General features: G+C 41.6%; 1 protein-coding gene across 1 annotated transcript in view; it reads right to left on the minus strand.

The window, feature by feature from the left end:
* The window catches only part of MGAM2 (maltase-glucoamylase 2 (putative)), a 79052-nt gene that overhangs the window by 21975 nt on the left and 35521 nt on the right, over positions 1-21556 (minus strand). Inside the window, exons 16-33 of the mRNA XM_077781071.1 lie at positions 21405-21521; positions 18742-18896; positions 18519-18603; positions 17578-17634; positions 16614-16738; positions 15671-15759; positions 15032-15040; positions 14839-14879; positions 12289-12453; positions 10962-11117; positions 9639-9860; positions 7642-7796; positions 6250-6418; positions 5588-5684; positions 5038-5150; positions 4450-4575; positions 2801-2929; positions 1263-1370 (exon numbers count right to left, since the gene is read on the minus strand). Coding sequence (XP_077637197.1) covers positions 1263-1370; positions 2801-2929; positions 4450-4575; positions 5038-5150; positions 5588-5684; positions 6250-6418; positions 7642-7796; positions 9639-9860; positions 10962-11117; positions 12289-12453; positions 14839-14879; positions 15032-15040; positions 15671-15759; positions 16614-16738; positions 17578-17634; positions 18519-18603; positions 18742-18896; positions 21405-21521 — 2118 coding nt within the window. The remainder of the gene's footprint in view (positions 1-1262; positions 1371-2800; positions 2930-4449; positions 4576-5037; positions 5151-5587; positions 5685-6249; positions 6419-7641; positions 7797-9638; positions 9861-10961; positions 11118-12288; positions 12454-14838; positions 14880-15031; positions 15041-15670; positions 15760-16613; positions 16739-17577; positions 17635-18518; positions 18604-18741; positions 18897-21404; positions 21522-21556) is intronic.

A 21556-nucleotide genomic window follows, 5' to 3' on the forward strand; every position in this document is an offset into this window, starting at 1 on the left:
CCATACAATTCTTGGAGATCTTTGTCATTAATTAAATTGTAACATCTGAATCTATGGAATTCTATTAGGAAAAATAGCCTGGGATCCCTTGACTCATTCCATAAGTCTTCAGAACCATTAAGTTCAAAAATAAAATAAACTAAATCTGTTTTAAATGTATCTTCTGACCCTTTCAAATGATTGCTTTGCTGTCTGTCATGGACATAGAACAAAATTCTCTTTATAAATAACAAACTTAAACTATGACTCCACGTAAATAAAATTGATTTTCATTCACAACTCAGAAACTTAGGCTCACGAGTCTTAAGCAGCATGATGACTTACTGGGGGCCCTAAATTTATGTAGCATTAAAAAGTCCATATTTTTAACCCATTTCATCTTTAACTAGAAGGACATTAACTATATACAGTGATTAAGTCATTCATTCCTCACTTATTGAGTACTTACTATGTGATAGGCACTCTACTACAACCTGTATCTATTGGGACTTAAGTAAGAAATCATCCTTGTTTTCTAAGAGGTCACAGATAAAACACGCATGCTAAGTTACATGCTATACTCTCTGAGAATAACAATATAGAAAAGGGAAGAAATAGGGAGAGCAAAATGGTCACTGAATGCTTCATAGGAGGGTACATTTGACTTGGTCTTGAGGTGTGGATATAATCTAGGTAAGCCAAGAAGGCAACATCCAAAGACACAGTAAACACGGCATGTACTTAAAACAGCAGGAAGTAGCACAGTACAGTTACAGAACAGAGTCTGAATCCTGGCTGAAAGCTACTGTCATCCAGGGTCGGGAAGTTCACCTAAAATCCTGTTGCTGTAAATCAAACAGATGAAGACTGAGATCACAAAAAGGAACTAAAGAAGATAAATGGAAGAGGAGAATCTATAGGACTTAATGATTTATTTAGATATGGAGGATCTTAAGCATCATAGGTTAAAGACGAATGCAGGTTTTGAGTGTGGGTGACTGCCAGACACAGATTTCAGAGCCTTTCTTTAGGTTTATTACATGACCAGCTGGAATATATAAGGAGTGGAGCACCAGAATATTTCCAGACAATAAAACAAAGCTCACCGATATTTTAGAGAATTAGACCTGTAACCTTGGTCTTATTAATCAGCATCTGGCAGACTTCTATGCATTCATAATTTATTAATTACCCAACATATTTTTCTAAGATTTATTAACAGCCTCTTTCAATCAAGATGTTCTGTTGCTGATTAATTATGGGCATCTTCTCCCAAGGCTTACCTTTCCCCAGACAATGTCACTGTTATCAGGCCATTTGATGAATACATTGTTTTCCTGTCCTCTCTTGAATGTGGGATAATGGGTCTCATTGCCAGAAATGGCTGGGTCCTGCAATGAGAAAAACATCTCCAAGACCAAAACCAAAAACAAGATATCCACAGATAATTTGCCTTATGTCTATAAAATTGCTGAGGAATAAATGATGCTATTTGAAAACATTTCCTGGAGATAAACCAGTTAACAAGACATTACCCTCATGTGAAGAAAGTCAATTTATTGTGCTTCTACAGTGTAATATCAAAATTCCTTAAGACCATGAAGCTTCTGTCTTATGTTACGTTATGTCACGTTACATCACGTTACCTTATGTTATGTTTTATGTTATGTTTCCATGGCCCAACTTATGTATCAAAAGTGGCTTCCCTCTTCACCTCATCCCATAGCTGCCTCAGTTACTCTATAATAGTATCCTATTTCACAATTGGCATATAAATTATTGCTTTTTGAAGTTATTTTTCTTTATTGTTTATTTATTGTCTGACTCTGTTCAATAGAATAAAATCCCCATGAGAAAAAGGATGTTGTCATTAACTTAGATTATACACACACGCATACACACACATACTTTTTAGAACAGTGACTTTCAAAGACAAGTCTTTAATTAATGCTTGAATGAATGAGTGAATGAATGAATAAAAGTCAGCAAATAATCCTCTATTTTTTGGAAGCCAGAAGGGAGGACCATTTGCAGGTAACTATTTCTGTGTTTATCAGGACACAGCTTCCAATGCAAAATAATAAACTGGTGCTCTGATCTTAGCTCAGTTGCTTGTGAGTTTAATTAAGAAGAAATGTCTCCTGAGCCTCACCACTGCTGGGTAATGATACAACTGGAGGGACTTTTGAACCTTCTAAGGTAAAGATAAGACCTGGATACAGCTGTTCCCTCGGAGGCACAGCCTGAAACAGTGAGGATTTGGGGGTATTGTTACTATGTTCATTGTATCAGTCCACCCTTCTAATGCTACCAAGGGAATCATAATAATAAATTACATCCCAGGGGCATTCAGTTATGAAAAATAAATATTGCAAAGCATCACCTTTTGAAAGCCATTCTTCATTTGTTCTGTCCTTTGTTTATTTGCTTTTTAAAACTTTATTTTATTTTATTTTAAGTTCATTTTTGAGAGAGAGAGAGAGAGAGAGAGAGGGAGGGGCAGAGAGAGAGAGAGGGAGAGAGAGAGAGAGAGAGAGAATCCCAAGCAGACTCCTCCTTGTCAGCACAGAGCCTGATGCAGGGCTCGAACACATGAATCATGAGATCATGACCTGAGCTGAAACCAAAATCAGACACTTAACCGACTGAGCCAGCCAGGCGCCCCTGCTTTTTAAAACTTTAAAAAATGGTGTCATAGAAAGTTGCAAAAAAATGTGCAGGGAAGTCTTGCATACTCTTCACCTAGTCTCCCCTCAATGGTACTATTTTAAAGCCGTGAGCACAGAAACAGAAAGGGGGCTATAGTCTTCTAAATACCTACCAGAATGAGAATGAATCTCATGCCATTTTTCTTCATTTGGTCAATCAAGAGACCAAGGTTTTGGAAGTTGGGGCTGAGAGTGAAGTCCAGCTTCCGGTCCATGTAATCGATGTCTACATGCTGGACATCCTACAGGAAGGAGCAGGCAAGATGCTGGGTGTCCTATGGCCATATCTCTCAGGGCACACGATCACCCTGCCAGCCCCAGCCAGGCCCCTCCTGTTACCCCAAAACCCCCTACACTGCCTTTTCAGTTCTGCTGACTGAGATTGCTTTCTGATTGCTGCCCACAGATCACCTGTCCCCATCCTTCTCCCTCTCCTTTCCTTCTCTTCATTCATGTTTTTTCTACTTTTCAAACTTCAAACTCAGTGAGCCTGTCAAACCAAGTGCTAGCTGAATGTTCAAGGGTAGAAAGCAGGACTTCTCTGAGAAACAGAAAAAAAACCTATATCTATTTTCCCCCTCCAGTAAACCTAATTGAATTTATTCACATTTAGAATTACATTGTTGTGTAGTTTTCTAGAATGTGTATATTTCTGCCACCCTGTTTGACTGATGGTCCTGGAGATGAGAACCTTGTCTTTCTTTTTCTCTATACGGTACCCAACCAGTCTTCTGCACATGAAAGCTATTTAATCCAGGATTGTTGAATGATGGCTAAAGTGATTAATATCCAATTGACAAAAAGAGATGCTTCTTTTTGGCATGAAGATGAAAATCACTCTTAAGACTCTAAGTAAAACTTGTTTGAGGGAGCAAAGACTTATGCATAAGCCAAAGCTTGGAAAACAATGGATTGAGATATTATTAACACTGATCACCTTGATGAGGTAGATCTCTGGATTTTTTTTTCATCTTTTAATTTTCCTACCATTTCTAATTTACATTTAGTAAATTTATGGTAGAGTAGTATATAAAAGGAAAACACTCAAGGATGGATGAATGTTTCAAATTATCTTTGATGAGAGCATCATAACACTTGATTTTATTCTCATCCTCCAGTCATTAATTGTCCTCTAAACTCTCAAGAGGTGAACTGAAAACAGAAAAAAAGCATGAGTGATGAGGAACTGATGATTATGGAGGAGAAAGGGCATGCTGTCTTTCAAATTCTGCACATTCACAGCAAAGGGCTGCACTTTGGGAGGCTCATGAAGACACTAGATTGTCATCATATGATATGCATAAGTGCATATGTGTGCTTTTGAGAAGGTGAAGAGTTGTTTTAACTGCTTTCTTTCATATTGGCACTTTATATCCATCCTCCTCAAGAACAATCATAGTATGATCTACAATCATCATCCTCTTGACAGGATTCTCACTTAGAAGTCCCCAAGGTCATGGTTCAAGATCAGCCATGCCTACTTGGGGATATTCCTGGCAAAAGACAGTGAGTAACAATATGCTCCAGTCACACAGCTAACTGCTGAAGGATTTATGCAGCTCTCAATTTTGAACCCTTGATTTAAAAGGGTGTCATGAAACGCATTTAAAAACCAGTGCATTTCACCCAAGACTAGCTCCACAGCTACATTTTCCTTACACTGAAATAGTCAACAGTAATTTCTCTGAAGGTGTTTTCAATCCGTAATTAGGCACAAATCCCCATAACTAATTAAACCACAGGATGAATGGGCAATTCATACATAGGGAATCTGGGCCGCCATCATTGCCTCATACAACAGGGAGATCTCGGTATCATTCTGGTATCCATAGCGACTTAGCTGGAATCCCAAGGCCCAGTATGGAGTCATTGCTGGCCGACCAATCAACTAGAATAAAGAAGAAAAAGGGGTCCAGAAGACTTCTTGGGAAAGACAAGAAAAGCCTTATACTTGATGCAACTTGAGCACTTCTACTGAGCACTGTCCAATCTAAGAGGCCTCCCTCAAGAAAAATAAGAAAGTCAAATAAATATGGAATGGTCATTGGCATGTGGAATGATAGAAAGTCTCCTATATTCTGGAGCTTCCATTCTAGGAAAGCTGGGAACTCAGGTGTTATTACTGCTTAGAGAGTCTTAGGGTAGTGAGAAAATAATTAAGAGACAGATGGGGTATCTGTATGCCTATACACTTGTAACACTAAAATCTGACTTTTGGAGAAGATGGCAGTAGTATAATAGGAATTCCCAAGGACCATAAGTGTGAAAATCAGCCTATCTCAGTGCTAAGAACATGGTAAATACCCAATAAACAATTGATTATTTATCAATGGATAGAATGACTTCCAACCTCAGTGTATTGCTGAGTTACAAGCTCAGGGGTTGGCCCCAAAACCATATAAAAGTCCAAAATCCCTCCTGTGGTGCGGTATGTCAGGGCAGGAGTGGGCTGGAATGACACATCTGTTTAAAAAAAACAAAAGAAAGAAGGAAGATGGGGAGTCCTTGGAGCTGTACATAACCCAGATAGCGAATCTGCCCTAAAATGTGCTTTTTTCACTCTCCCTCTTTTTTTAAGGCTCTCCTCCTCTGGAAAGCTTTCTCTCATGAAGTTGAATAAGAGATGGGTTCGCAGATATCCCAAACATAATCTTCATCTCACCATCTTATATCACTCTGTGAAAGGGAGTTAAACTGTCATGCAGTTTGGTCAAAATGTGACCCCTAATACCTGGCCCAGAGCTCTTCATAAGTCATGAATGAATGAATGAAAGAATGGTCAGTTTATCTGTCCCATTTCCCTTGCCCTTGCATTTCTCTATGTCTATTGATCTTCCAGATCTCAGGAAAGTGGTCACAGCTGTTTATGGTGGCACACAGGGAATGTGCCTCTGTCTTACCCATGGCGTTGCTGTTTAGCAGGAGCACTCCGTGGGCACTGCCATCCTGCTCCAGTGCCATGTAGTAGGGATGGACACCATAGGAATTCTTCTTGTACTGGGAGAGTCATGGCAGAGAGCAAGCAGTAACCAAAGGGAGAAAAATCCAAATGATTGTTTCTACATCATAATCCAAACAGCAAACCTCTACTCAATATTGAAGACTCAGCACCACATCATGTCCTTTATAACGCTTTCCTTAATCCTCCTTTTCACCCCAGGTAAAAAAAAAAAAAAAACAAACTAGGTGCCCTCCTCCTTCATGCCCTCCTTGTTTATTATTATATAATTCTATTATAAGCACTGATTATACTGGGTTACCACTATTTCTGCATCTGTCTTTCTAGCCTATAAACCTGTGGAGAACAGAAAGCATTTCATTAAATAAGACATGTACCTGACACATAGAATATACTAAATAAAAGTTCATGAAGTAACATCCACAGTCCACAGGGAAAAAAAAAACGGCGTCTTTTAGGGACAGAAGGATGTAAGAACGTAACATGTGTCTTTTCATCTGAGAACAGAATTGATCAATATAAGGTGAAGCTTATTCCTAGGGAGCTAATGGATGAAAATATACCAAGAGAAATGGATTGATTATCTTATTCTTCTGTGCTTACCGCTGGGGGCTCATCACGGGCAAACATTCCCCACATGGTCCAGTTTATATTTCTTTTGAAAGCTGTGTGCTCAGTCTCTCCAAAGCCATAGAGGTACTTAGAGGCGAGGCGAGTTGAAATGGAGAGGAACATGTCGTTGAAAGTGAAGCCAGGGAGCTGAGAGTCCCAACTGCAACAGAAAGATGTACCTTCACAGGGAGCTGAGCACAGGCCAGAGCAAACCCAGGACATGGTCAGGAATTCCAGCTGATTCAGAAGCCTCCTAAATGAAGGCATGTCTGGATCCAGGTCCAAGTACTCACTACCAAGGTTCCAGGTTTGCATTTTTATTCTGTGGTTTGCAAGGCTGAGAACTCCTTTTCTGGGTCATGGGCTCCTTGAAGGCATGGACTATGTCTCATTCACCTCTTTATTTCTAGTTATCATTGCCCAGAGTATCGGTTTGAATACATGTATGATAAACGAACAAGGTCTAAGCAAGTTTCCCAACAGAAAAGTGTGAAGCTCTTAGAAAAAGTTTTCTGGTTTGGCCAAAGGACTTCTTGGCGAAGAAGCCAACTCACAAAAGTTAGGCACACAGTCAAAGAGCTGAAGGCTGCCCACATGTGCACATACTGGTGATGGTTTTTCCTAGGATGGGGAACTTTGGCCCCTGGCAAAAAATCCAGACCTTCGCTCCATTTGATTCAGCAGCGGGACAAGGGATGACAGATGGGAACTCTTTTCATGTTTAACATTGTGAAGATGCTTTAAGTCTACAGCGCTGGTAGAAGAGAAGATTGTAAGAAGCTGTTTGTCTTTCCTTAGTAAACTTTTCCCTCTCTCCTGAGTCTTCTGTTATTTTGTAATGAGGGTATGTATATAGAGCTGACTTCTGTCCTAGATTATCTGTCATGCTTTTCTTTCTTTCTTTTTTTTTTTTTAAGAGAGAGAGGGTGAACAGGGGAAATGAGTAGGGGGGGAGGAGAGAGAGAGAGAGAGAGAGAGAGAGAGAGAGACTGTCTTAGGTAGGCTCCAAGGGACTCAATCCCATGAACCTGGGATCATGACCTGAGGTGAAATCAAGAGTCCGATGCTCAACTGACTAAGTCACCCAGATGCCCTTGTCGTGTTTATTAAACAGATCTATCTTTTCTCCTTAACACAAACAATGAGTAGAACATGCGCTTTTCTTTTTCTGAAATCAAGCAATGCCTATTTTAAACCTCTGATTCATTTTTCTTTTTGAGTTAGTGACAAATAGAAAACGGAGCAATAGGTCAACTCCCTATTTAACACACACACACACACACATGTACATTGTCTCTAAGATTAATATTTCATCTGCATTAAGTCGAACCACCCTAATTAGATCTAGAACCACTTTAATGAAACTAAATAAATCATGCTTACATCACAGTTTTGGAGCTTTTTCGCCAAATCTGGATCCCAAAAGGATTGTTCTGAATCCTGACATCATACAAATGGTTTTCGGGGGAGCCAACTGGAGAGGGAGGCGTGTTCAGAGGCACTGGGACCTCGTACCTTTTGTTAGTGGCATCAAAGATCTGACAAGAGACAAGGAAACTTTCTGACGGAATAATCTTAATAATCTAAAATCTCTCATGCCAGCTCATATAAATCAGTTCCCATGTTTTCTGGCCAGTTTGAATCACATGGGAAGGCATCAAATATCCCAAAGCAAATTGATGTGAAGCCTCCCCACCTACAGTGCCCAATATGGATCCTGAACTCAAAATGCCCCCAGAAATACCTGTTAAAAGGCAGGGAGGGCACTTTCTCTAAATAATTTGTGAACTAAGGGTACAGAATTTCATGGGTAGAATGTGTGTGTGTGTGTGTGTGTGTGTGTGCGCGCGTGAGTATGAGAATGTGCATATGAACGTGTATGTAAAAGTGTGAGATGACACTTGGGCATGTGAGTATATATTAGAAATTAGAGAACCGAATTTTCATGTGGACTCAGATCTTACTGGTTGAGCTTCCAGATGCTTAAGACAAGTTTTGTCTATAGCCTTGTTTCTCAAAATTATGTTTCTCAGACCAAAAGCAGCCGTATAACCTGGAGGCTTGTTAGGAATGCAGATTCTCAGGCCGTCCTCCCCTCTTCTACCTTTTGGGTCTGAATCTTCATTTGTACCAGATCCCAGGCCATTCATGTAACATTACAGTGTGAAAAACAATGTCTAGAGATGAGCTGTCCAAAGCAGTATTGTCACCAGCGAGACCATGTGACTCCCTGAATTCAGGATTGACTCGCTGAACTAAGGAACCTCCTAGAAGCTTCTGCGAACTGTCAATTTCATCTTTTAGAAATTAACTAATGAATTGCCAGAAAAGGAAAAGGGACATTTGAGGAGACACCTGTGCAGATGAATCAGAAAGTGGGGGACAGTTACCTTAGCTTCGTTATAATGTTAAAACCCCCCTCTGAATATTCGTCTCAAGCCCTAACAAAAGGAGCCGGCTTACCCCTGTTCAGGAGTCCCTGGCTCTGGAAATTATTCCAATAGGGGTCTCTCTATTTGTACACATAAAGATGACCTTGTGAGACAACTCCACCTGGGATAGTCTCTGTCTATAACCCACCAAGCAGCAAACCCACTAAACACTTGTGGCAGTGATGCACTTGAACTATGCTAGTCTGAACAGAGCCTCCCTGTAAGTGCAAATTACACACCAACATTTAAAGAGTTACTATGATGAAAAGATTCTAAAATATCTCAATAATTGTATTTGGATTACATGGTGACATAACATTTCAGCATACTGGTGCAATAAAATGCTATTAAAATGAATTGCACTTGATATTTTTTTTCAAATACATTTTTAGGAATGTGGCTATTAGGAAATCTATGTGGTTCACATTGTACTTCCATCAGTGCAGAGTTGTAGGTATCAAAAGTGAGGCCCCTGCCACACCATCAGCATCACCTGGAAACGTGTTACAGAGGCAGACTCACAGGCTGGAAACCCGGGGGCATGGCCCAGCCATCTGAGCTTCAGTAAGACCTGCCGGTCATACTGGTGCTCTCTGAAGTTTCAGAACCACTGCTAGAAAAATAACTCTAAAGGCAGAAGTAGGTTAATGCCACTATGTGAGTTTCCCACAGAGCAGACACATTTTTCACAGGGCTGCACAGTGGTTTTTTGAGGCTGCTTATGCCCAAGCACTCGGCAGTGAAGGAAATTCACAACCCTTGTGGATCCAAGGTTGTGTCCTGGCTCTACCATCCTCCTTGCTCTCTGACATTTACTTACCTGGGCTGCCATGTCCTTGTCTGTAAAATGAGGCATTTGGACACAAAGATGTTTCGATGACTTTCATCTGTATGGAGCTATAAGAATTCCATGTTGAGGATCAGAACCTGCAACACCTTGAAAATTACCTTGAACTGCAGCATGTTTTCTGTGTGGTAGATGACACTCAGGCGGAGGGAGCGGATTGTTGCAGAGAGAGAGCCAGCAGCAGGGGCTGCTCGAGTAGATTCAGGGGCCATCAGGTAGGTGAGGTCTGTGGTGATGCCCGTAGGCAGGTACTGAATGTTACTAGCAGCATAACTAGGGATGGTGTCATAGTAACAGGTAGGTACATCTGGATCAGCTGTGTCCTGGAACAAGAGGAGAAACTCTCCATCAGCCTCTAACACCCATACTTCAAGGGTCTAATTACCAAGGAAGTTGGTTCACACAGACTAAGTCTCTTATACCATGCCCATTATTATGGGTTGAGTTATGCGCCCACCTCCACTGAAGATATGAAGCTCTACCTTGGCATCTGTTAGAGTGACCTTATTTGGAAATAGCGTCTTTGCGGATGATTAGGTTAAATGAGATCATTAGGATAGGCCTAATTCAAGATGACTGGTGTCCTTATTAAAAAGGGACATTTGGACACAGAACTGCGCCCAGTGAGAGTGCCATGTGAGGATGAAGGCAGAGATCAGGGTGATGTTTTTATAAACCAAGGAAGACCAAAGAGTGCCAGAGGACCACCAGAAGCTGGGAGAGAAGAATGAGGCAGATTCTCTCTCCCCTCTCTCAGAAGGACCCAAATCTACTAACACCTTGATCTCAGCCTTCTAGCTCCCTGGAGTCTGAGAGAACAAATTTCTGTTGTTCTAAGTCACCTAGTTTGTAGTACTTTGTTATGACAGCACCAGCAAATGAATACATCCATTTAAAAAATACATGGCCATTGGCTTCCTCCCCAGGATGAGCAGGGAAGTGTCAGCAGGAAGACTGATCTGGAGACTGGAGTCTCAGGCAAGGTTCTGCCCCCACTCTCGTCTTGGGGTAATCACTTATTTCTCTGGTTTCCACTCTCTCTGTTTTTCAAGTGATGGGAAATAGTCTTACCTTTCAGCATGGACCCTCTAATAGATGGAAAAGAATCACTTAAAATACTCCATGCACAATGCACACCCAATGTATTATGGCTGTATTAAAAATAAAAGTGGGGTTTTAAATGCTGTGGTTGGAGGAAAGAGAGAGCCACAGTAGCTATAAGTGTCTTCAGATTCAGGATATCTAAGGAAAATACTGGTCACCTATCACACAGATTTAGGTTGACAGTGCATCAGTTTCCTTCTGAAGGATGGTTACGGTTCAACCCATCAACATTTGGAAAGTGTTTTCTAGGTGTCTAATTACTCGTGGGGGCAGTTTTTACAAGCTTCTGCTCACTGTGGCGATGTGTTCCAGGTCATTACCTCCCAGAGGCAGCCTCGCTGTGTGCAGCGCTCCTTAGAGACAGCAGGCTCCTCAGGGTAGCAGTTGAATTTCTCCAGGTAACTGACTGGAAGTTTCCATTTAATGGAGAATTCTTGTCCAAGTACCAGTCCCTGGAGATCAGTGAGCTTCACCACCTGAGGGAGGAGAAAGGAGGCTGTGGTGACAAATGAGATAATGTTGAGCCACCTGGATAATGTCCTTCCATGATGATCTTCACCCAATACCACTTTGTCATGGGGTATTTGGAACATTAGCTTTTATCCTCTGGGGTTTTTGACCTCTCTATCAGGAAAATGAACTTGGCTTATTCTTGACCTTTTTCACCTCGTGGAGTCACTGTGGGATATTGAATGAGAAGGGCTTTCATCCTGGTAAGGAGTACAGTTCACAGGCAGGGCTGTCTTTGTCAGACTTATTGCCCCTCAGTGTGGTGCTCATACATTTTAATAATGATGGCAGCAATCACACAAACTAAGACTTTACTGAGCATTTATATGGGCCAAGCACTGTGATAGCCACTTTATATGATTATCTCTATCAATCCTAGAAGGTGATCCTATGCTGCCAATAATATGGCTATTCCCATCTTACAAGATAGAAAACTGAGGTGTAGAAGGGTTTAATGCTTTCTTTGGCCAAGATCTCACAGCTAGGGGACAGTAGAGCTAAGAGTGGAACCCTATTCTGCCTTGTTCTAGAAACCAGGCTCTTAATGTTAGCTATATGCATTGTCAAAATGGAAGGGGGCTGCCCTAAGAAGTAGTGAATTTCCTGGTGCTTGAATTACTCAATTCACAATTGGAATCTTTCGTCAGAGATTATCATCTAAGGGACTCCTTCAAGAAGAGCAGAACTGGTATTTTACAAGCAGAACTTCTATCTTATTCAACTCTCATGTTCTCTAATGGTATAAAAGTAGCGTGTCAATTGTGTCTCAAACAAAGAGTCCTTAACTCAAATGGGAAGACAAATGTGTCAATACTCTCCAGAGCGAGTCCAAAGTATTGAATTGCATTTTAACCACATCACATCAGGGATCAGCAGGTCTAGTTTTAAATCTGCCCAGAGAAGAACTGCCTTGTCTCAGGGGCTCAACCCCCTCTGTCTTCTGCATATTGCAATGCAAATAAAGTTCAGGGGTTCATATTTAGCATGCTTATGATTCTCTTGCAACTTCCTTGTGATGGTGTAGATTTTGCAGTGAGCCAGTAACTGCCGAAGGTCAAAAGAGCAAGGGAGAGCTGGCTGTACGAATCTTAGGCCAGGGCTTCTGATAAGGGCTGAAATGATGGAACAATCTCACACCTTGGATAAAGGATCATAGGGAGGTTTTGAAATGGCCAAGAAAGAACTATTTGATGAAACCATGAAATCAGTAGGTTCCTTGTCCATTCCTAAGATTGTGATATCTGTAAACGTGAGGTTAGGCCCAGGGTAGTCACAATGTATAACTTTTGCCTGTAGATGGTTCTGGAAGAAAAAAAAAAAAGAAACAACATACATCTACTTAGAAACCAGGTACATCACCAAATACCACTCAACATCTTTCTTTCTGACATCTAAGGTATGTCTTTTATCTCTGAGGTTCATTTTTTTAAAGTTATTTACTTATTTTTGAGAGAGAGAGAACACACAGGAGGAGCAGAGAGAGAGAGAGAGAGAGAGACAGACAGACAGAAAATCCCAAGCAGGCTCTGCACTGTCAGCACAGGGCCCCAAGTGGGGCTTGAACTCAAGAACCATGAGATTATGACCTGAGCTGAAACCAAGAGTTGGTTGCTTATCCAAGTGAACCACTCAGGCTCCCCTATCTCTGAAGTTCTAACCAGTGCCTGGTGATTGTCTCCAGGGAATTTGTTAACCCAGACTCTTAATAGTTTCCAGTGTTCCAGTAACATTTCATGTTTATTTTGGTTCACTGGTTATTTAGTGATTCTGTCTCTCAGGAAATACATTCTGGACATCACCGGATTTCCAAGTGGACATGATGGGTACTCATAAAACAGACAAAAAGACACAAGCATGCCTAGAATCCTATGGGCACACAAAGGTGAAGACATACAAATACACACAAAGAGGGCCAAGATGATCTTTCTTTTTATTTTAAAGATAATAAGAGCTAAAATTTATGAACGCTTACTATGTACCAGGTACGGTGCTAAGCATCTCATAGAATTCTAATAGCAAGCTATGAGGTTGAAGCTACCATGAGCCTCATTCTTCAGATGAGAAGACCGAGGCCAAGGAAGGCAGACAACCTACCCAAGGAACCACAGTTCAAAGTGATGAAGTTGAGTCTGACCAAGGTGGGACTAAAGACTGAAGAAAAAAAAGGGACATTATGATGTTAGAAAAGACTAGGCAACCCACAAATGACTTTTTGCAAAGGTGTAAAAGCAATGCAATGGAGAAAAGGGAGCCTTTTCAACAGATGGTGCTGGAGCAGTGAGCCATCCAGAGGCCCCAAGGAGCGCATGCACCTAAATTTCACATCTCGTATAAAGGTTAACTTGGGGGCACCTGGGTGGCTTAGTCGGTTAAGCCTCCGACTTTCGCTTAGGTCATGATCTCACAGTTCGTGGGTTCGAGCCCCACGTCGGGCTCTGTGCTGACTGCCAGCTCAGAGCCTGGAGCCAATTTCAGAGTCTGTATCTCCCTCTCTCTCTGACCCTCCCCTGCTCATGCTGTCTCTCTCTCTCTCCTAGAAAAAAAAAAAAAGAAAAGAAAAGATTAACTTGAAGCAGGGGCCTCTGGGTGGCTTATTCTGTCGAGCATCTGACTTTGGCTTAGTTCATGATCTCACGGTTTGTGAGTTCAAGCCCTGTGTCAGGCTCTGTGCTGACAGGTCAGAGCCTGGAGCCTCCTTTGGATTCTGTGTCTTCCTCACTCTCTGCTCCTCCCCTGCTTGCATTCTGTCTGTCTGTCTCTCTCTCTGAAAAATAAACATTAAAAAAATTAACTCAAAGCAGTTCAAAGACTTAAAGATAAGACTAAAATTTTTAGGAAAAAAATATAGAAGAAAATATTCAAGGTCTAAGGATAGAAAGAGTCCTTAAAGTGGACACCAAAAAGCATGATCCATAGGGGTATCTGGGTGGCTCAGTCAGTTAAGCATCCAGCTTTGGCCCAGGTCATGATCTCGTGGTTCATGGGTTTGAGCCCCACGTCGGGCTCTCTGCTGATAGCTCAGAGCCTGGAGCCTGCTTCAGATTCTGTGTCTTCCTTTCTCTCTGCCCCCCTCCCACTCATGATCTGTCTGTCTCTCAAATATATATAAACGTTAAAAAAAAGGAAAGAAAGAAATCCCTACCCATGCACAGACTTCTAATAAAATCAAATTAGAATTCTCATGTGATGTGCTAGCATCACTGCCTTTCTTTCTCTTGGTCTCCTTGGGAAAGAGATGATGCAAGGAATGTTCTGTACCTTTCTGTATCTTCCAACCTGTCAAAACCACCACTTAATATGCCCAAGTTTTAGGGGCTAGAAAGGAAGACCATTATTGAAAAACCTTAAACAGGCTCCATGCCACTCATTGCCGCTACCCACATCCCACACATGTTTGTCCCACCAAGGACAGATCCCTGAAGCTAGGACTCATCATATCAAACTCAGAGATAAGAATTTTTTTTCCCAGAAAAATCCAAGTTCTTCACTGAGGTCATACTGATAGTTGATAGGCTTATTTATATACCTAACACAGATCAAAAGCTATCATTTTAACTCCAGTCTTTTCTGGCATCGTCACAGGCACTGTCTGTGTTCCACATGGCCAAGCATCACGGCAAACCAAAAACCCAAGAAGCAATCACAGAAAAGGATGGACACTGTGTGTTCCTCCAAAACAGTACTTACAGAGGTGACAGAAAAATTATACAGAACATACTTCTTTTCATCTAAAAGAGAAAGATAGAAGGGTACCTGTTATTATAGGAAGCAGAGGAGTCATGCGGTCATGCTTTCCTCTTCATGTGGAATACCTCTGCTCACCCAAGTCCTGCCCCTTTCTCACAAACCTCCAAGTTTGCTGGCCCATTTCTACTGGCACTAACTGCATCTGCCTTGGAACTCCCACGACACTTTGTGGTACTGTTTTGCTGGCATTTCAGACATGGTGACTTCCATTTATAGTCATCCACACTGTATCTAGCCTGCGGGACCAGGAGTTCCTCAGAGACAGTGTATACAGCATATCCATCTTTATATCCTCTACATACAGTGCAATAATAAATAGCCAACAGATGTTAAGAAATGCTAATTCCATGCAGGGCAGGGCTTTTATATAATCACAGGCCCCACATAAGCTTACGTCGGTTACCTCTATGGAAATCTTACAGTGGAAAATCACACTATACAAATTAGATACTCCCCCTCGATAGTAACCAAAGCAATATTTTAAAAATCTATTCACAAAATGTATTTTTGGTATTGGTAACAATACCCAGAGAAGAGAATAATAAAACTAAACCAAAGAATGTCTGTCACGTTGGTAGAGTCAATAACATACAAGTTGCTCATCTGAAGTCTGTTTTAATGCATTGGGCTTGGCTAACTGAACTTTCAGAATAAATGGATTCCAAGCTACAGAAACAAGCACTGGTGATAACAGGGTCAGTGTCATTCTGGACAGCCTACAATGACTACTTTTCACTGAGAAGCCCAGGGAGGGCACCAGAGGGAAGCCTACCTTTGGATACACCATCATCCCAGTACAGCTCTCCCTTTGCTTCTCTCTTATAGTCCAAGGCAACAATGAGTCCCATGGAATTCTTCCGACTGTGAAAGAACAACCCTCAATTTTCAGAGCATGAAGAAGACATAGAACTGTGTTCAACCAGCCCATTTTCTGCCTCGGGGACAGATGAACTCAGAGTCTATCCCAGAAATGGAGTAGATATTGACACTGTGTGGAAACTCAGAAGTCAGGTATGGGTAGACAGCAGAGGTTGGTAGTGAATGAGCATAAGAATTGTAGAAGGAGGCAGTTCCCGCCGAAGACTGGGCTTATGATAGTAACAATCAGCACTTACTGGGTGCTTGACATGTGCCAAGCATTCTTCTAAGCGTCCTGTGGACAATAAACCATGTCTATTGTATTTTCATTTAACCTGCATGATAACACTAAAAACTCAAACCATTGTCACTTCCAGTTGACTAGTGATGGCAGCAACACGGAAAGTAGGTCGCCCATGGCAGTACATCTCATATGCAATAGAGCTGGGGCCTGAACCTGAACTTTTCTGGCTCTTGACCCTGGAAGCTATGTTGACTTTCCTGTGATAAATCTTACCTCCTATTTACCTTGCATTCTCTCATGCCTAAAGGAATCTACTTGAAGACAGTTGCTGGCCATAGGGAAATCCTCACGAATGGCTGTTTTGACTGTTCTTAAAATCTGACTCCGTCCCCAAGAGAAAGGCTCTAGAAATGTGGAAGAGCTGAGGCTACCTTACCTGCAAAATGAACATGAAGGTGCCACTTCAGGGCTGACTTTGAAAGGAGGGGAGACAGATTACTGACTGGGGATGTTTTCCATGATTTATCCACTTTTAGTGTCCATTTGCCTGCCCCATAACACACCTCCCTTGGAGTGCCAGAGCAGTTACGCTGTAGAAGAATGAGGAGCTTACCTGGCCTCTGTGGTTGTGTTGGGCTGCTGGGTGGGAAATATGAAGCCCCCACGGAGGTGGAGTCCAATCTTATGGAGTGGTAGCTGCATCTCCACCAGTTGTTTCCTCCACTGGATGGCTACTCCCTAACCAATGGAACGAGGACAGAGCAGGTAATGGACTGTTGGACTAGGAGGGACCGTGGAGATCATCTAGTTTAGTCGCCTCATTTGCAATGAGTCAGTCAGAGAAAGACAAATACCATATAATTTCACTCATATGTGGAATTTAAGAAACAAAACAGAAGAACATATTGGGGGGTGGGGGAGAAGAGAAAGGCAAACCACAAAACAGACTCTTAACCATAGAGAACAAACTGAAGGTTGTTGAAGGGGCGATGTGGTGGGGGATGGGTTAAATGGGTGATGGGCATTAAGGAGGGCACTGGTTGGGATGTGCACTGGGTGTTATACGTAAGTGATGAATCACTAAATTCTACTCCAAAAACAATGTTACACTATGTATTAACTAACTGGGTTTTAAATAAAAACGTGAAGCAAAGAAAAAAAAAAAAGAAAGAAAAGCAGAGATTCCCCCCCCCCCCAAAAGCAAAGGGTTGCCCAAGGCATAATCAAAGTAGATAGCAGATCTGAGACTCCAGTCTGTCCTATTTCTTAATATTGTCCCATGTGGTGATTCCACAACTGGGCTATCATTCACTAGGGTATCACAGCCTGCGGCCAATTACTAGTTCTCATAGCTGCAGAGTAGCCAGGTTGATAAAACGAAAATTCCTCTAAACCTACCCCAGTTATGCAAATTTCGTAGTATGTCTAGAAAGGCCTTCTTCACAGAGAAGTACGCTCTACCAACTAAATGTAAAACATTGGACTGCTATCCTCCTCCCCAGCTCCCAGGAGCCCTGTGTTAGAAATGCCTTCTGCTAGAGGCTGGTCTCTGACCTAAATGGGGCTGCCTTACTTACCGTCTCATAGTCGTACCAGATGGCATCCGGTATGTATGCTTTCACTTGGTCCACACCCTAGGGAAACCCCAATAATGAGCAACATCAGCATACCCCTCACAGTTTACACAACACCCCACATGTTTATCTGTACAATCCCGAGAGATGGTTGGGATCATCCCATTCTATAAGTACAAATACAGATACTTAGAAAAGTTGGGCAGTTTACCAAAAGCAGAGTTGTGCCTAGAAATTAAGTGTGTTTTGCTTCAAGGCTCCTGAACTTTCCAAGAGAAGCAGAGAAAGTTCTTTCACTGAGCTACTTATATAGTCTGATTGGTAGGAGGAGACTGAAACAGCCAGATCTCTAGGAGAGCCTTCCAGTAGGACTGCCCACTGCCTGGCATCTGTCCAGAGATGGGCCTATGACATGAGTACGGTGATGATCCTTCATGTTTATAAAATGACCAGCATAATCCTGATTCCTCCCCCCCCCCCCATACTTCCCCACTCACACTTAGGAAAGGTGTATGCGGTCCTTCATATATGGTGTCCAGAGCCACACCCTCCCCTTGCCCAGACCTCTCTCCCTCCCCGTTTCTCTTCCCTCTTCTCTTTTCCCAACCTAACCCCAAGAACACATGTCCTTTGGTCAAAGGGAAGCACAGACAGATGGCCAGTGAAACCCACATGGCATTTAAAGCCCCTGTCAACCCATGGCCATAGGCTTAAGAAAACAAGTCTTAATGTAATTTTGCAAAATGCAAATTGTTTTGCTTGGTGGGGCAGTGGGACCAAGAATTACTATTTTTCTAAGTTCCAAACTTTCATAATCTTTCTCTCATTTGTATTTATGTTGATATTTAAATGCAGCTATAGACACTCAGGACTCAGCTTATTCAGCTAGAGAATCATGGGGACAAGTGTGATATTCCACACTATTGTTCAGACTATAAACACACCTCATATAAAACAGGTGTGATGAGAAGTCCAGGCCCCCATAGGAACTGCTCGTGTACCTCCCATGTAGCTGGGTCCTGGTAGAACCTAGAAAACAGAGAAGGCAGATGAAACCTCCAATACAGAATGGCAGCACACTAGATGGCAAGATCCTGACTAACCTTGTAACCACTAAGCATATGAGATTAGGATCTGAGAGGGATTCCTGTGGGTCGGGAAACTCACTCATGGACAAGAGGCCTTGCTACGGTGTCTCCCCGGGTGTGAGCTCGGTAGAAAAGGGTGTAGAGATAGGGGAGTAGAGTGTAGCGGATGTTCAGATAATGTCTGGAGGAATTCACCAGCAGAGACTGCATACCAAAGGCAGCGGGATCCTGATCCTAGGAGAGAGTGAAGCAAATATTAGATATTTCCATTGTGCTTTAAACGTTTGTTCCCGTATGAACTTCCCTAAGAAGCTTTCTCAGATGAAAGTAGCTATGTTCTCCACCTTGGAAGATATCAAAGCGTTTCCAAAACTACAAGGATCTAGATCCTGCTTCTTAATTTTATAAATGAAAACACAGTATCAAAGATTACACGATTCTCCCAATGTAAACTGCAAGCAGGTGGCAGAGTTTACATTTGATAGGTGTCTTCGGATCCCAGTCTATGGTAGCCACATGGGTGATAAAGAAGCCCAAGGAGACAACCATGAGGATAAAAGGGCTAGAGATGGTCCTGCCCCCTTCAGAGCTGATCCCATTTATTTTCTATATTGAGGTTTCTCAAGATACTCTATTTGGCTATTAATAATAATAATAAGTTGCACTACCCCTAAAAAGAAATTGAAACCCATTACCTTAGGCCACATTGCCTACCACCATGATCTATAAACCATCTTTCATTTCCAGGCAATTTTATGAATTTGCAATTTTAAAATTTACTCTAGTTTTGTCTGTAATATTTTTACCATCAGTATTTGTTTTATTTTCTCTACCCCAAAGATAGTGATGCCAGTGTATATTTTTCTTCAATATACAATGTGCAAAGAAATCATGCCTTTAACCAAGAGCAAAGAAAGAACCCTTAAAGGGGAATCTAATTTTCTTAGGACCCAGACACAGAAATTTTCCATTAATGATGGGACTCATTTTGTTCATTTTCCTTGTAATCTGTAAGCTATGGAAGATATGCATGTTGTATTGATATTTGTCATCCTGCACTGTACTGCCAGGACTGAATTTTAGACAAAAGTTTCCAAATATATTCCTTTCTTTTGTCCCTAAAGATGTTTGTTTCATCCCTTCAAAGAGAGTAGAAGGGAGAGTGGTCCACTCCAGGAGACCCCTTTATGCCCCCAATGCAGGGCTCACGGAAACTCTGAGGCCAAACAGCAATGAAAACAATACTCCACAGCCTCTATAATTCTGGTCGCCAATCAAGAAAGCCTAGTGCTGTCCATGAGGGTGTCCATGATGGTGGCCACACGCTGCGTGGAACGTTTGAACACTTGAGATGTGGTTAGTAAGTCTGAAAAACTGAACTTTTAATTTTACTTGATTTTAGTTAATTTAAATATAATCCTAAAAACAGAATATTTTAAAAATATTTTAAGTATTTTAAATAAATAAATAAACAAATATTTTTAAAATAAGATATTTTCCCCATTACGTATAACTTCATTGTTTTGGCTTATTGCACTCCAATTGTTGAAAACTTAGCATCCAAATTGAGATAGATATACTGCAAGTGTAAAATGCACCTAAAGTTTGAAGACTTACTAGAAAGAAAAGAATACAAAACACTTGATTAATAATCATTTATATTAAGCACAGGTTGAAATGATAACATTATGGATATATTTGGTTACATAAAATAGATTAAAAAAATTATTGCTTCTATTTCTTTTTACTTTTTAAATTTACATTTGATCTTACATGTGTGGCCCTCAGCAGCATTCTATTGCATAGCACTGGTGGAGAGGAAAGGCAAACAAGCCCTGTACCTTGGCACCCTAAGTGATCTGAGGGTTCTTATCTCACTAATTTTTTCCAGGCCATCCCATCAGGAAGGCAACGTGCCATACTGCTCCAAGCCATCTGCTTAGAAGTTCAGAAATAACTCCTCTCTCTCCAGATCACAAATGGCTGGGAGAGCCCTGGCATAAAATAGTTTCACAGTTTGGCTGGGAATCTCTCCCAGGTTAGAGAGACACGTCATTGGACAAAGTCAAGAAGTGGAGTTAAAATGATCATCAGTAAGCTGCTCTGTTGAGCTTATTAAGAGCTAAATGATTTCATTTGAAATACTTCTATTGCAGATTACTTCATTAAAATGAGGGGCAGCCCACTGTACTCACTCCTGCCATCATCACAGACATCTCCTTAAGAGGTGCTCTGCACCATCTTCTACATACTTGCCCATCAAAAACATGATTTTGGATAGAAAAAGATAAAAGAGGGACAAGTCATGCAAAGTACTGTCGGGGGCANAAAATATTTTCAGATCACTGGCCTGCCCCTCCCTAAACCATTCCTCCTTGCTTCTCCATATCTAGGAGTGGTTTCCCTTGTATTATCTGAAGTAAAATACCAGTGGACTCCAATGGTCCCATCTTATAAAAGGTAGTAACAGAGGTAATAGCAGCACCACAGAAACTTGAACAACCCTTCTCACCTTCGTTTGTGGGGGAAAAAATCAATATAAACCACAATAAAATCATTCAATATGTATATGCTCCTTCCCATACGCCTTTTCCCAATATTCTGCTCTTTGGGTCTATGACCCCAAATTTATCTATTCTTCTGTATGTAGGGCCAACCTGTAGGATTTTCTGCAATCCTCTTTGCAGAACGACTAGATTAGACAATCCAAGAAGTTTCCATCCCCTCTCTTGGAGACCTTACCCTGAACCCAGGCCCATTGTGATTCCTTGATAGTGGATAAAAGGCTCCAAGCTGCATCCATCTTGTGCAGAGCTCATCTGTGACATTTTTTGTATAACCACAGATATTGGCACCTACCTGGAGAATTAGCACACATACAAGTACAGTGGTCA

The sequence above is a fragment of the Crocuta crocuta genome, unplaced genomic scaffold (genome assembly GCF_008692635.1).
Source record: "Crocuta crocuta isolate KB4526 unplaced genomic scaffold, BGI_CrCroc_1.0 scaffold228, whole genome shotgun sequence".
Classification (NCBI taxonomy): domain Eukaryota; kingdom Metazoa; phylum Chordata; class Mammalia; order Carnivora; family Hyaenidae; genus Crocuta; species Crocuta crocuta.